The sequence below is a fragment of the Fulmarus glacialis genome, unplaced genomic scaffold (assembly GCF_000690835.1).
Source record: "Fulmarus glacialis isolate BGI_N327 unplaced genomic scaffold, ASM69083v1 scaffold38406, whole genome shotgun sequence".
In the NCBI taxonomy this organism is placed as follows: domain Eukaryota; kingdom Metazoa; phylum Chordata; class Aves; order Procellariiformes; family Procellariidae; genus Fulmarus; species Fulmarus glacialis.
The window spans coordinates 12,024-28,026 of record NW_009216892.1 but is presented as its reverse complement, the minus strand read 5'-3'; the positions used below and the strand labels follow the sequence as shown (position 1 = coordinate 28,026).

Genomic DNA, 16,003 nt, shown 5'->3' with positions numbered 1-16,003 from the left:
GATTCTATGATTCTAGTCATAAAATAACTCTTCTTACATGTCAAAAAGCCAGTAATGATTTTTGGCCAGTGGAATTTTTGATCAATCTTGTAGTGAAATTGTGCATTATAATCCTTCTTTTTTAAGAATCTTGGTTTCGTGATGAGGCACTCATGACAGTTTCTTCATCCCTTAAACTGTGTTTCAACAGCTCTTATGATTATGACATGCCGATATACTCCACGTTTTACAAACCAGTACTGTATTTTATCATTGTTCTCATGGAGATACTTATATCTTACACATTTAGACCAACACATAAGGAGACAAATGGTCTGACAAAGCACAAACATGCCATACCATATTATAAGCAAGAAATTTACTAACCAGAATAGATTCTTTCCATTTTTCATGAATCACTCTTGCCAAGTTCAGATCAATATGAACCACACAATCCTCAACAGTTAGTGATCCTTATGGAAGAAAGAAAATATATTCATTAAAGCATTCTATAAAACCTTATCTAAGCAATTAAAGTACAGTAGCCTAGACTTATTAACTTGAATTCTGGAGATTCTGCACAAACTGCCATTCCTGAAAAAAACTTCAGCAACTCCCAAGTTAAAATAAAAAGCATTCCACACAGAATTCATTATCTGGTGTTCAAAAACTCAGAAAGGGTAGGAAAAAACAAGTTAACGTTAATTGTATCTTGTTGAAATATGACTTACCTGAACAACTACATTTTTCCTCCTTTTTTCCGTTTTTCTAGCAGAACCTTCTTTTACAAAGCCACTGTTAATTTACAACCACAGTTTCATTTGTGAAACTGTGATTCCCTCTATTTTATTGCAATCCACAGGCAACTGCTTTTAGGTAACACAACAGACTCGCCACTGCCCAACAGTAGTCACATCCCTCCTTTCAAACACACAAACTCAGAGAAGCAAACTCCAAGTACGCCCTCTAACTCTAAAGGAAACGGCAAGAATTATCATGGTATCATAATGATACATCTTTTCCCTAAAAGATCTTTCTGATACTGTTTCTCACCCTTTCAAAAATAAAAGGGCAAGAAGTACATATGTATCAAATAAAAAGGCAGGGCATATTTCAGACAAAATAAAACAGCTTTCTGCTTTCAAAAACAAACATTTTTTTTGGAGGAGGTAGGCATGGAAGGCAAAGAGGCCAGCAGTCAAACCCACCAATAAATCAGATATCCAGGGTTTCACATCAAGTAATCTTCAGGAGAAAAGAGAAAAAAGAAAAAAAAAAGGAAAAAAAAGATAGAAAACAAACAAGCTATATATTCCTTGTTTTTTCTTTTCTTCCTTTTTCTGTCAGTCTTTAACTTTTATGATGCATGTTCAAGCTGCTTATGGCTTCCTTCATCACAGTCTCTCAGCAGACTAGTCTGTTTTCATCTTTTAAGTATAGCCGTACTTTATCTTCTCTCTAAACCATCCATCATCTCCTTCCCCAATTTAACTGATGCCTAAAGCTTTCTTTTTTCTTTCTTTTTTCCTAACCAGTCATAAATTGCATCTTCCTCATCATCTTAATATCCCTTCAGAGTTTGAATATAGGCTCAAAGGCCTGTTGCTCAAAATGCAAATGAGCCAATATATTTTCTTATGCTTTTAAAGTACGCACATATACAAAAAGACAAAGGCAGAAGGTAGCACTACTGCATTTATATTTTTTGCCACACTTAGTTCAGTTCCATTTCTGGATTAACAAAAGCAAAGAGCAGTATCACAAGGAATTGTGCAAATCTATTCCCTAAAAATCAAGCAAGAAGGGAAAAAAGCACAGACAAAGGAAGAAAGATTTTCTTACCTAAACTGAGCTTTTTCATTAAAATGTGGATATAATTATGCCCATACCTGCATCAATGCCAACAGGCCCAAATATTTCTTTCAATTGGAGTGCCAGTTCAGGAGGTAATGTTAGTTCCAGGCAATCTATATTGAAGGCTGCATGTGATGCTGGTATAGGGCTTTGTATCTTGGCTTTAGTTTCATCCCCACTTGGAGTTTCAATTTCTTCTTTACCACATATCTCTCTGTAACTCCCCTGGGTTTCTTTATCTGTCTGCGGTTCTTCACCACTCCTAGGACTCACCAGAGGTGCACAATCCATTTCCAGTAATGAAGCAGTCACTTTGGAATTCTCTGCATTGCTTTTTGAAGGGCTACTGTCAGTTTCGTTATTTAATTCAAATTTCAAATTGGTTGAAGTTGTGTTAGGACCATGAGGCAAAGTCATGGGTATACATAAACCTTCATCAAGTTGGGAGACTGATGGCTTATTTATAGTTTCTTCAACAGGACTCTGAGACTCTATCTTCTTTCCTGAAACGGATGGCTCAATGATACCTGCTGCCGCACTGCCTGCGTCAGTTCTAGAGGCTGCATCTCCAGAATTTTTCAGTTCCACCAAATCATTCAATGAGGTAGCAGTCAATGAGTCAGACACATCAGCATCTGTCACAGTTGCCTTGGTAGCCCTACTTTCTGCAATGCTCAGTGATGAGTTCTTGTCTTCTGAAGGCTCAGAGATATCACCAGCCCCAATTATTTGTGGCATTTGTTTGCAGTCTTTGAGATTCTCACCATAGTTTGTACTTGCCTTGAAATCAAGGTCTGCAACAACTGGCTCGGCTTCTCTTACTTGAAGGCATTCAGTATCAACATCTTTGCATAACTTTTCATCAGAGTCTAACAGCAGACCTGTGGCCCAGTCTATGTCTTTGTTACATCTTTCATACAGATCTTTCAGAGCTTCAAATGAAACAGACTCAAAGAGCTTACACAGCATATTTAGCTTTTCAGACTCATCAATATTGATAAGTTCGCTTTCTTCCACAAATGTACTTTTATCATACATAACTCGATAGGGTATTTTTTCCTGACAATCTGAGGCATTATCTATGTCTTTGGGTTTGAAGCCGTCCAGTCTGCCATACAATACTTTGGTAGTCTCAGGAAAAAGCATTTTCTTTTCTAACCTCCACAGGAGAGCAAAGTCCTGTGATTCAGTCTGTGAATGGCTACTTTTTTGTCTACTTGAGCATGTGTCATGTTTCTCTCCTGCTGCGTTAAGCATAGACAAGTGTTCTTCTTCTTTGGGATGGGGCAAACTGTTGTTTGTAAAAGTGAGGGCTAATTTGTGATGTTTCCTCATTCTCTTATTTTGCTGGGGTTTTTTCTCTCCTACTGTTTCACTAGCTACCATTTCACTAGCTACTGTTTCAGGTTGGTGCATATGCAAACTCTTTCTATCCGGTTGCTCTGCAGTGTTCACAGGTGTCCCACGAAGCACATCTACGGTCTCAAGAGCATTTCTACTAATGTCACCTTCAGTATTTCTACCTTCATCAGACTGATTTAGACTTGTCTTTCTCATTCTCCTTGACCTTTGTTGTCTCTGTTCTAATGAGCCTGAGACAGGCCAATGTCCTATCATTTGCAATTCTGGTGTGACTTTATCTGAACTAACAGAGGAACAGCTAGAGGCTAGATTTTCTTCCTCATGTCCTTTTTCAACAGTACAGGTCCCAGGCAGGCCTGCTTGCTCTTTACCTAACTCAGGATGCTGCTGAGTGGGAGTTTTACCTTCCATATCGCTCTTCAGAGAAGATTTTTCTAGTCTTCTAGCTCTTTTGACTCTCTGTCCCATTGTTTGTTCTACAGGCCAGTCACCCAAAAAGTTTAGTAGTTCTGGTTTTCCTGACATGTCAAAAGCTGAACTGCTTGGTTCCACTATGTTGCTACTTTGTGTTGATTTTGGTTCCATACATATTTCGCCAGATTGTTCAACTTCAGTTTGAACTTTGAGAATGTTGTTATCACTGTGTTCCTCAACTCCTCCTGTATGCAAGCACACAGTCTCTTCAGTTGTGGTCACATCAACCTCATCCATTTCTGTGTCAGTATTTTTTTCTATTTTTTCTCCCTTTTCTTCTTTCTTCTCCAAGGGCAGTTCTTTTTCTACACAATCTGATAAATAAACATCCAAGTCATCTTGAACAGTGCTGTTCTCAGAATTGTGTTCCACTGAGTTACTTCCCATTTCTTTTTCCTCTTTCTGAAAATATTCAGGATCACAGTTACTTTCTAACATTAGAGAAGTACTGGGAAAAGTTTTATCATCTTCTGCTAATTCAAGAGAGTCCACATGAGAAGCAAAAGGTGTTTCTTCCTTTACATCAGAATGTTCCCCTCTCTTTCTGAAAGACAAATTGGAATGAAAGATAAACCCATTTCCAACCTTCTTGAAGCACTTGTGCACATTTTTAATTTTGGCTCGGCTATTTAATATTTTCAAATTACAGACTAGAAACCACCTTTTAGGACATTAATCATCCACCCGGAGAACTCTAGTGAGAGGAAACAAATTTAAGATGACTTATAGCCCTAACCTCAACACTCCTTTATAAAAAAGGAGCTAAGCAAATCAAAATTTCCTTGGTAAGTATCCCTTTTTTTACTTCAGTATGGGCCTAAGAATACTTTCTCAGGAGTCTATTCTCCCCCATTCCCAGCATTCAGTTATGTACTGAAGCACTCTGCTGCCAGACATTTCCTCTTTCAGATCAGCAAACCTGGTAAATATGCTTTTATTTAATGACTGTTGCCCTCTCCTAATAGCTCAATGCTAAAGAAAGTCTAGAAGTTAACTAAGAGAGGACATGCCATTTCTTGTCACACCATTTTTCACAATCAACTACATTCCATTAATTATCAGTGCCCACTTCATTTCAAATACATTAAGCATGCAAAAAACCAAATGAAATAATAACTACAATAAAATCTGATTTCCTATGCATTGTTATAATGCATATACAGCATTATTCAGATTAGCCACTACAAAATAGTGGTGTACACAACCAACTAAATCTAGACAAGTCTAAATTAAATATACTTAAGAGCAAGTAGATAACTCATTACTACTGCATGAAGAATCCACCGTCTACCACAAAGACATCATCTAATACCAACACACAGACTCAGAAATAGTAATTTGCTCATATTTGGGATTCTTCTGAAAAGCATTTTATGGATTTTAAGTGTTTTGTATCTACAACACACATACAACAGCACATTTCTAAGGTAAGAGCAAGTCAATCAAGATTGGCCTATTGAAAAGTAACACACAGCCATACTGGGAGGTTTTCAAAAAGCATCGGAAAATTGCCTAGATCCCTTGACTGCTCATTTCTAGAAATCCTGAAATTCTTAAAAATTAAGAAAACTAGGTAGTGTATTTCTTTTTATTATTTCACTAATTTTTTAATGCATTCACTGTTCAACACCATTATCCAGGTTCTGTTGCTATGAAGTTTGAATTTTTAGCCTTTTATCTGAAACTACAAAGCTAGTAAAAGAATCTAACCTATTGCTTTGCTCCCGACAAGGATTTTCACTCCAGCCAGCAGCTTCTGATTTGTCTGGGACTGAAGAATCCAATATTGAACTAATAGTAAGGCAGCGTTCATACCGTTCCAACATTCTTTTGATCTTTTCTTTAGATACACCATGAATATTTCGTCTATGAATTAAAAAAAAAAATTGAAAAAGAAACATTTCAGATTTGTATATTACAATGACAGAAGAGAAAAATTTAATTACAATTTAATGATAATAAGTTTACAGCAAGACTAACCAGAGAATTCAGGGGGCCAGGGCAAAAGCTGTGAAACAGCGATTCTTTCTGTATCAGTGCACTAAGGCATTCCAAACAGGGAATCTCAGACAAATCACAGCTCCACTTGACTTCTCCACCCCACCTGGTGGCCCTGTTCTGCAATAGGATGTTTTGCTTAATACTAAAATCTAGAACTATACCAATAATGCATCTTTTTCAAATAAATATCAGAAACACACCATATCAGATGCTGACAGGGATGCAGGATATCAAACTGGGTACAAAAAATTGCTGAATTCAGTCTTCCTTCTCTGGTTTTGCTAAACCAAGAACTCCTTGAGCCTTGAGAAAAACTTATTCACCTATTATTTTGGACACCCTTTGGCTAGGAATTTTCACTGACTCTGTTAAAAACCAACTAGCAATGTGCTCTGCAGCAGTTCCACCTAGAACAAGTGAATCCTGCCAAGGATGGCAAAACAGAAATTGAAGGTACAGGAGAAAATATTTAAGCTCTATTTTAGGAAAAAAAAAAACCATCTTCCTTACTGCGCTTGAAAAGTGGCTAACCTTAAGCTAAGCATGCAAATTCAGATGACAACAGATATTATGAAATCACAAAATAATTTACATTGAAAGAGACCTCTCAGGTCACATAGTCCAACCTCCTACTCAGAGGAGGTACAGCTAGATCAGGTTGCACAGAGCTCTGTCTTGTCAAATTCTGAATATCGCTAATGACTGAAAGTCTACAAACTCTCTGTGCAACCTCTTTCAGGGCCTGACCACCCTTTCAAAGTAAGTTTTGGGGTTTTTTGTTTTATGTAATCAAAATTTCCCAAGTTCCAACTTGCTTATATTTGTTTTGTCCTATCCCTGCACAGTTCTCAGAAGAGATCTTTTTAGTCTTCTCTATAACCTCCCAAAAGGTAGCTGAAGACAACAATACGATCCTTCCTTAATGTTCTCTTGTTAAGGCTGAACAAACTACTCTTGCTCAATTCAGTATCATCTGCAAATCTGCTGAGAGTGCACTCTGTCCCAACATCCAAGTCATAAAAAGGACATTAAATAGTAGTGGCCCTAGTATTCAACCTAAAGGGACATCAGCCTCCTCTTGGACTTTGAACCTGGCATCCAGCCAATCTTCTAGCTACCTTATTATTCACTTACATAAGGTTTACATCTTGCCTATTTTGGCTCTAAGTAATGGCTCTATGACTGTGTAGAAGGTCCTGCTAAAGAAGAGGCAAACAACAATGGTGATGCACCGCGGTTTGTCCCTCTCAGGCCTTGAGGTGCTGATTGCCTTAAACTCAGTGACAGCAGAAACATTTCAAGTAAGGCAACAGACCAGCCGGATGCAAAAACAGCCCCAACCTGACATCATTTTTGCAACCTCAGGAACCCAAAGGAGAGTCACTGTATCTTAAATGCAAAAGAACTGCAATCATGAAAACATTATATCATATCTATTGCTAATAGTATCTTTTGTATGTAATTAGAATAAAGTGACAGAAAAAAAACTTGTAATACATATAAAATTCTAAAAAAGTTAATATTGTAGGAAAAAAATTTATTAAAAAGCTACTTATTATCGCAAAAAGCGACACCTTTTTAAAAATCATAGTTCACAGACTATGAAAGATATACAATCTAATATGAAATTTTCCTTTACATTCTTACCTTTCAAGTTCTTTTGGTTTAAACTTCCACCAAGTGTCTGGTTCTCGGAACATGACTTTGTATTTGAACTGCTGAGCCTGAATAAAACAGATATAAAACAGAACAAGCCACATCACCCATTTCTTATTTCTATGACAAAACACACAACACGTATCGCCTGCTTCCTTAAAGATGTTTTCTGTATTTTTCGAAACCAATTAAACATTTGGAATAACATACTTTTGTTCAGTGTTTCACTTCTGATTATATAAATGGAGATTTTTAAAAACATGTATATGCATCTCTTACTGTAAAATTAAATGTGTGCCATGATGACAGAAAAAAAAAAAAATCACTGTTTTATATCATCCCTTGAAATGTTCTACCTCCTCTGAGTCAAGACTGCAGAACACCTCCTCTTTCCAGGTATAGTACGCACATGTCTATACAGCCTCTCCAAGACAGAGAACAGCTCACTGCTTACATTCAGAGCTGAACAGATGCAAGCCAGTTCCAAAACAAGGAATTCAGTTACATTAACACAGCTATTGTGGACAGCCTTCCTGCTATATGGGAAACTTGAGCGGGCTGCAAGTCAATGGTCCTTATATGGTCTAGTCTCATCATGACAGAAAAGGAGCCCAAAGTCTAATCAGGAGAAACACTGTAAGTACTGTGTCATTTCTCCCTGATCCTGTTGTCAGAAAAAACTCTTATCACCTTACCAAACCCTGCACTTCCTGGAAGAACTTTTGTTGTATCTTTATTTCAGTATACAGCAAAATCAAGGACTTAATTTATGAAAGAACTGTTAATCTGAAAATTGTTAATAAACGCAAGGATAATAAAATAAAAATTTTATTAATAAGAATGATCTGTGTTAAGTCCCACTGTTCACTAATCCATTACCACATGCAGAATATGTATAGTATCTGCTCAAAAGCTGTCAGTTCTACATACTACACTCTGATGTATTTCTATACTATGGTAGGAGAAATCCCAGATCTATTTTATAATATTTCTTCCAATACATTATTTCTATTAATCAGAACCAATTTTATAAAATAATGCAGTTCTGTAAACATTATTAAAACTACCAACCAAAATGACTAATGATCAACAGCAAAATAAGAGCTAGAGTCTAAAAGTGCTGATGCCCATTTAGAAACGATTAAGTGAAAAAGTGAGAAGCTCCAGAAAACTGGAGTATGAGAAATCTGTAACAGAGTTCACCAAGTTATTTAAATCATTAAACATAACTTTGGAAGTTAAACGTACATTGCATTTACTTAGTACTAAATAAAACCAAATAAAACTAAAAAAAAACTTTTAGTCATTACACTACTAACATAAAATAGCGCAGGGGCATTATTTTGATTGCATCACTTCAATAAAAATTATTAAGTAAATCTGCGTAACTTCAAGCAAGCCAGCAACATTTGATAACTCTAGCCCTCCAACTGGTCAGCTAGTACCTGCCTCTGTCATATTTAGGATGAAACTAAGACTGAGTTTTCAAGTTTCATGGAGCATCAAACATCACTCTTATTAATTAGTGCTGATTATATTTTAAAAGTATCTTATAAGTTTACTGATCTCATAAAAGAGGATCAGAATTCAGTTTCCTCAACAATATTCATTTTTGCTCCCAAGTGCAAAGCACTTGGCTTTGTCACTTGAAAACTAGGCCAGGTCAATACTCAGACGTGCACAGAATATGACGCTGGGTAATATGATTCCATGCAACGCTTTTTTTTGACTCCAGACTTCCTCGTGGAATAACAGCTAGACTGAGAAAGACAATCTCATTTTAAAACATATGTTGTTGCCATGCTGGTCAATAATCCCTTTTCACATTGATCAAATTGTAATACTAACCAAAGTAACATAAGGCTTCATCTCCCATGCTTGTATGTTTGTGTTGTCTATTATTATAGGAGAGATTCTCATTTCAAATGCTTCTTTGGCTGAAAGACACACGTGTACAAAATAACGTGTTATAGTTAATTTCGTTATAATAGGGTGGACACGTAACATTTATACTAATTCTCTAAATCTGTAGTATTTTTTAAAGTAGATAATCCATAATGTTTAACCACTGTGTAAAGAACTCTTGCCACAGCTTGATCTGTTTCAAGGCCCTCTTTTATTTTAGAAATCCCCCCGCACATGTAAAGCTACTGAGATATGGCATTATTCTTTTGAATTAACGAATGTATGATAATCAAGGAATGAAAATGCAGATGTAAAATGCACCAAGATGACTAATCAATCAGTAAATTAAACTAAAAAAAAACTACATGATCACCTTAAAGTGGACTTCTTTGTTGCATACAAAATTCTTGGCTTTATAACAGTCTTAAGATTAGTCCACTCTGTAAACTGTATAAAATAATGAAAAATCAAAAGAATTATTGTAATTTAAATACACAGTAATGAAATGTTTAGAATCATTAGCTTTGAGATACAGCACCGTGTTTTTGTAGCTATGTTACAATGCATTTGAATAAAGTTATCGTTGAATCACACATTTTTTATTAACCCATTTCTCCACTGGCTAGAAATTTGACAGTAGAAAAGTGATCATGGTTCAAATTTAGCAAATAAAAGCTTAAAAAGAGTTGTTCAATGGTGAACTTAGCAGGAGCTACTATCAAAAAATACACCAATTATGGACAAAAAAAATCATTTATTCTGTCTTGCTCTTATAATTATGTTTTAAATTCACCCACAATTTAGTGCTCAAGAGAAAAAATAATGAAGAGCAGGAAAAGGTCTGTGTAAGTGTTATCTGTATCAACATCCTCATTATTTATTGCATATGCATACATAATGGCTCATCTCAGAAGAAATATTTCTGGGAGATGGTAGAGATTACCACTCTAGGAATGGGACACAACCCAAAATACATACCATGATGAAATCTGAGAACAAAACAATCTTTTGACAAAGACACTGGCATTCTTAATTGCAAAACACACAATGGGCAGATGACTTCTGAGTTTGTGCTCATATTCTTTTTCCACACACATATTAAAAAATACTTCTAGGATGGGATAAATGCTTGTCCTGTGACACAGGCATTACAAGACAGGCAGCTTTTTAAACAGCACGCAAGCATTGAACTGTAAACAAGCAAGCTAATCCCTTATTTCTTTCTCACCTCGTTTCCTGTTCCAGTCATGTGCTTCCCCTAAGCAATCGGGATCATAATGGTATTGTCCATGTTTATAAAAGTAATCATCAGTACTAAGAATGATTCCACCTGGGTTATCCTCAAGCAAAGTCCTGTGAAAGATCAAGAAGTAAATAGGTTTTCCCCCTTCTCCTCCCCAGCCCTGATATCTGCTACCATACATACATGTATTTAGTCTCTTGCACAAAACCAGTATTATTTGGAATGGAAGCAGCAAATTTAGGTAAGGGAAAAAAATCACCCTCCAGGCAAAGATGATCTATAATAATTTCACTCCGTTTCCAAAGGCTGAGGATATCTAGGGGAAAGAGCTGACAGAGGTTCCCTACAAGTCTCATGTCAAGGTATTGAAAGGGAGGTATTTTTCCATCTACATCTTCTTTCACACTGACAAATACACACACAGCCTTAATTGCACCAAATATTTCAGGTGCCAGCCAAATTAGTCTAAGCTTAATCCAGGCTTTTTGAAAGTTAGAAAAGAAATCAAGAATTCAACCCAAGAAGCTCCACACGTACTACTTACACAAAAGAATTCCAACAGTGGAAGGGGAATTTCTGCCTATAAAGAGCTGGCATATTTCCATCCATGCTATTGGAAGGAAATACCCGAAATGAACAGAGACTGGAAGAACACAGCAGACCTAATACTACTGCAATGATCCTCTGCTGACATAAACTCCTTTGACCAGTGACAGAATTTAAAGCTAATCCCTCCTATTTCAATTTCCACTAGAGGTCAAAGAGCTGCAAGCAACTCAGCTCCCTGCAATTACTACTACTCATCATGCTGCACGTACCATATAGCTGGCAATTAAAGTATAAGAATAACTATTTACAAATGTGAGAAAATTGTCTCTGCCTGCACCAAATCCTGTACACAATTAAGCAATTTCTTTTAGAAACTCACAATATAGATGTTCTACCTTGCCAAATATGATTTTCCTGATCCTGGAACACCTCTGAGAAGAACAAGTACTTGACCTATAAGGTGCATCTTTTTTCTCATCATGTGACAAACAGGTGGCTGCTGTGCTTGCGAGAGGTTCAATTTTGAGTTTGTATCTTGATTTTCCCATACCTTCAGAGAAGGGTTGCTATCCCAGGCATTTGAAACCACTGGAGAGGAAAAAAAAAGTCCTTTTTCCAAAGTCCTATACTCTGAAACAGGTCTCCACTGCCCTGGACTGACAGCCACAGGAGTTACAAAGCTGTGACTTCCACTGGATGGATAAAACACGGGAGCCATGAGATTCCAGTGTTGGTGAGATTGACATGACTGTGTAGAAAAATTTAAGTTATAACCTTGCTGAGTTTGCTGAAAATCTGCAGGTTTGGGTGTTTTGACACTGGATGTTTCAAGAGAGACATAGGCTTCTGGAAGAGAAGTGCTCTGGTAGCTGTTAACAGCAGTCACTACCTCTTTGTGCTGTTCCAGGCATGCTGAATTAGGATTTCCAGTGACAGCCACTCCAAGTTCCAGAGGTCTTTGGGAGGACTCACCAGAAGCAGCAGTCACACTTTTTTGATCCAAAACAGTATCGTGTATCTGTTCAGAATTTCCACGTGATATTTCTCCATTCGATTGTTTATAGACTTCTGAAGCTACATCATGTTGAACATGCATTTCTGACAAATCAGAATCTTCCAGTATCTGTGCAAAAGTGTCTGATGCAGCTGGCGAGCTTGTCTGGACGCTCAGCTGACTCACTGGTGGCTGAGAACAGCAGAAGTTTTCTAAAACCTCACTATTTGTCCCTGTTGGCTGTGGAAAAAGTAGGACATTGCAACCTGAATCAGATTTTTCCCACTCAGGAAATTCATTAAAGCCATCGTGTTCCACACAGTGCTTATGTACGATTTGGTCATTTGCAGAATTGGGCAATTCATCACTCAAGCTGTATCTCTGAAAGGCATTTTCTATTAAAGAATCCAGTTCTTCAGTCAGCTGCACATCAGGTGATAGGACCTTTTCTTTTTCTTCAGAATTACTTTGTTCTGCAGTACTTTCCCCCATTCTTTCATTTGCAACAGATCTTTGCTGATTAACAAGAGCTTGTGGTGATGCTACTGAATCAAAACCCAAGGTTTTTGAAGATGCTACTCCTTTGGCGTGGGTGGACAGCTCTAGCAGATAATCCATGGCGTCTTCTACTGTTGAATAAGGTAAAGAGAATAAAGCATGGCCAACTGAACAAACACAGGCTGATGTGTATGCAATTTTTTTACTTGAAGGAGTATTTATCACAACTAAAGAGACAACCAAAAGACAGTTCACCAATTCATCTTTTAACAGACCTTCTGCAACTCCCTTGATCTAATGTTTCTCATTAGAGGTAAAGGCAGAACTCAATACAGACTTATTGCAAAATAATAACCTAATAACCATAAAAATTAGTAAGGAAATAGCGTCTAAAAATTATTAAGTTTAACTGGAAAAAAAAATCAGAACTGGGTGTTGAAATGGATACTTATTTCTAACCTATCTCATATAGGCAAAATAGTGTAAAATGAACTGAAAAACACTACTGAGGACTAAAGAGATAAAAGTATGCAAAATATGTTTATTATGGCTAGGCCCAATGGAAAATGTCATACCTAAGATAGCCTGAAAAATCCAGTATCTGCATTAATTCTTTGTAAAGCCACTAAATGGGAGTATAGGTTGCCTGTGATCAACATGAACAAAATGAAAACCTGGCACAAGTATCATCTGAGCTCTAAAGCTAAGCTTCTGTTTTCCTGAAGAACAGCGTAGCAAAAAGTCTAAGTCCATTGAAGTGCAACTCCTTCTGCACACGTTAAATAAAATCTTCCTTGTCCTTCCATCTCTTCTCTACTATATGAGAGCAACTTATTGTTACTCATATGAAAAGATGCTCATCTTTCAATTTTTAAATGACTGTTAATAGCACAACACATAACGAACTCAGCGCGTTTACTGAATTCTCCAATAAGCGTCTAGATAAATCTTATTATATTTTATATTTTGATATAGGTAAATCTTATTAAGAGTTCAAAGCATGAGTCAGTAATTCCATCAATTTCAATTTTAAAAGGAGTAACAATCATAACAACAAACCTGAAAGAGCTATTAAGTTATAAACTCCATACAATTTAGGTAAGGTAAAAACGGCAATAAAAGCAGTCCTTTTAATGGCTTTCATACATATAAAAAAAATGCCAAACTTTGCCTTCTTTGCAAATAGTCTTAGAAAAATCTCAGCTAATCATATGAATACAGATCGATTAAAATGCTCCACATGACTTATTCCCCTGCCAAACAACTCCTCAGATGTTGCTATCCAGCATCTCAACCATTACTTTTATTATAAGTGAATGAACTTTTATATAGAAGAATTTCAAAACCACAAAAGCTTGGGAAGGACTGGGCACAGACATGAAAATACTCTGTCAGGAGAGGTGGGTATGTAGCTTGGCAGAATACAGGGGGAGAAACACAGTCCAAACGAGGCTGCAGATAATTTAACATGACAAACAGAATTTATCCTGCAAAAACTAATCCTCAGTAGAGATGACAAGATGACAGTGCAAAATAGAAAATAAAAAAAAGCCCAATTCAAGTACTTACGGAAAAGCAAACGCTGCTAGGACCACATATGGTGTACCATTGTCTTAAAAAATTGTGATCTAGAACATAAAATAGCCCTCCTGCAGAAACAGTTTATGCATCTAGCAGATACGGCACAGAATCTAATTGGAAAAAACAGATTCTCCTCACAACTCTATCACTGCCTGCTCTGTGTCACAGAACAAGCCACTTAAACTGTACCTCCCTTTATGGAGCACACTGTTACTGTAAATTACCAGCCTCACAGAAACTTGTCAAACTTGGAGAATCTTGCATGGAAAGAGCTATAAAATTTCAAAATATTATGACTCACCTACTCATTAAAAGCTAAACTCACAAATACGCTTGCAACACCCACACCAACTTTTCTGGAGTCGCCCTAGTTAAGAGCTGTCTGTGTACGGAACAAAACTGTAATGCCAACTGTACATTATTTACCTTTAAAATCACATTCAGACAGAACCATATAAACCACACTAGGATCTAGTGCAGAAAACATTTCTGACATGCTGTTGAAGAGCTCTTCCTTATTGACACTATGCACTGCTGGTGACACCGAGCGGCTTGGGTCCCCTTGGGATACAGCAACAGCAGTTCTGTCAGAATTGCCATTCTTCCGAGAAGGACTCCCACCAGTTTTCCTCCTTCGTGGCATTTTGTTTTCTAAAAATCAGCTTGCTTTTCGTTTTAGTTTGTTCACATGAGGCTGACAGCACCAAGCTCAGAAATCACAGAAAAACCTCTCGTAACTGGGATATGCATAACAGAAATAGCAGACCTGGAAAAAAGAGAACAGAGAAATTTTGAAGAAAATAGACAGTCACATTTCTATGTCTCCTATTTAGATAGCTAAAAGATCAAAAAAATACATAAGCATCCAGTAAAGCATTTTCTAGAAGGCTGTCTTTCTTCTTTTCAAATGGTTGACAGCTAAATAGCAGCCTTATTTTCCAACTAACTATATATTGAATCTGCATCTGGAAGAGAGAACAAATACAACAGAGTTTAAAAGAAAAATCCAGAAAAGTAAAGGAAGCAATGCAAGGCAGCCAGTTCACAAATATTCCTCTGCTAACACCTACTGATGACCAGTCAACATTATGGAACGCTTATATTCTGCTAAAATTAGAAATTTTGCTCCTCTTACAAAAGTACTGAAAAACATAACAGACATCTCCAAATCTTCCAGAAATCGTTCATGACTTTTTTTTTTTTTTAAGAGTAAACAGTTGGGGTTCTTCAATGTTCAAACACTGGCACAGGTTGCCCAGAGAAGTTGTGGAGTCTCCAACCATGCAGACTCTCAAAACCTGACCGAACACGGCCCTGAGCAATCTGCTTCAGGTGACCCTGCTTGAGCAGGTGGGTGGAACCAGATGACATCCAGAAGTGCCTTCCAACCTCAGCCTGTGTGGGGTTTTTTTAATTGTTAAAAACATTTTACAGCTTTATAAGCCATAAAGCAGGAAGAGGCTTCTGTCCACCGCCCCCCCACTCCTGCCATAAAGCCTTTGAATACATCTACTTAAAACATTATGGCATCTATAATAACTGCAATTACTGCATTAATCTTGTATAGAAAACAAAAACGATTATTAATTGAAGCACAAGCACAGAGTATAGCATGATCTCACTTTTTTCTTTATATCAAATAACATCAAAGCTCTGTTGTGTTCTATTGATGCTCATAATAAACTAATTCATAATTTTTGCAAATAATTATTCAGAAGATTAGAAAACCTTGGTAAGGCTGAGAATCTGAAGTTCATTACAGCAGAGTGTCACTATTTAGTGATAACAGTTACTGAGTAGGCCATAAAATACCTGTTTCTATATAAAGATTATTTTGCCAGTGATGACCAATTCAACATGTGCAGCTAAATCAATGGCAGCACTTCCAAGTTCACTTAGTCCTTCCC

General features: G+C 36.9%; 1 protein-coding gene across 1 annotated transcript; it reads right to left on the bottom strand.

Annotated features, from left to right (window-relative positions):
- Positions 1-366: 366 nt before the first annotated feature.
- Positions 367-14,739, bottom strand: N4BP2 (NEDD4 binding protein 2; the record flags this gene model as incomplete). The annotated part of the gene is made up of 8 exons (XM_009579466.1): positions 14,523-14,739; positions 11,419-12,646; positions 10,460-10,584; positions 9,175-9,263; positions 7,318-7,394; positions 5,380-5,535; positions 1,869-4,213; positions 367-452 (listed from the first exon to the last, which is right to left on the bottom strand). Coding segments are annotated over exons 1-8 (4,323 nt in total), but the record flags the coding sequence as incomplete, so codon positions are not given.
- Between the last annotated feature and the right edge of the window lie 1,264 nt (positions 14,740-16,003).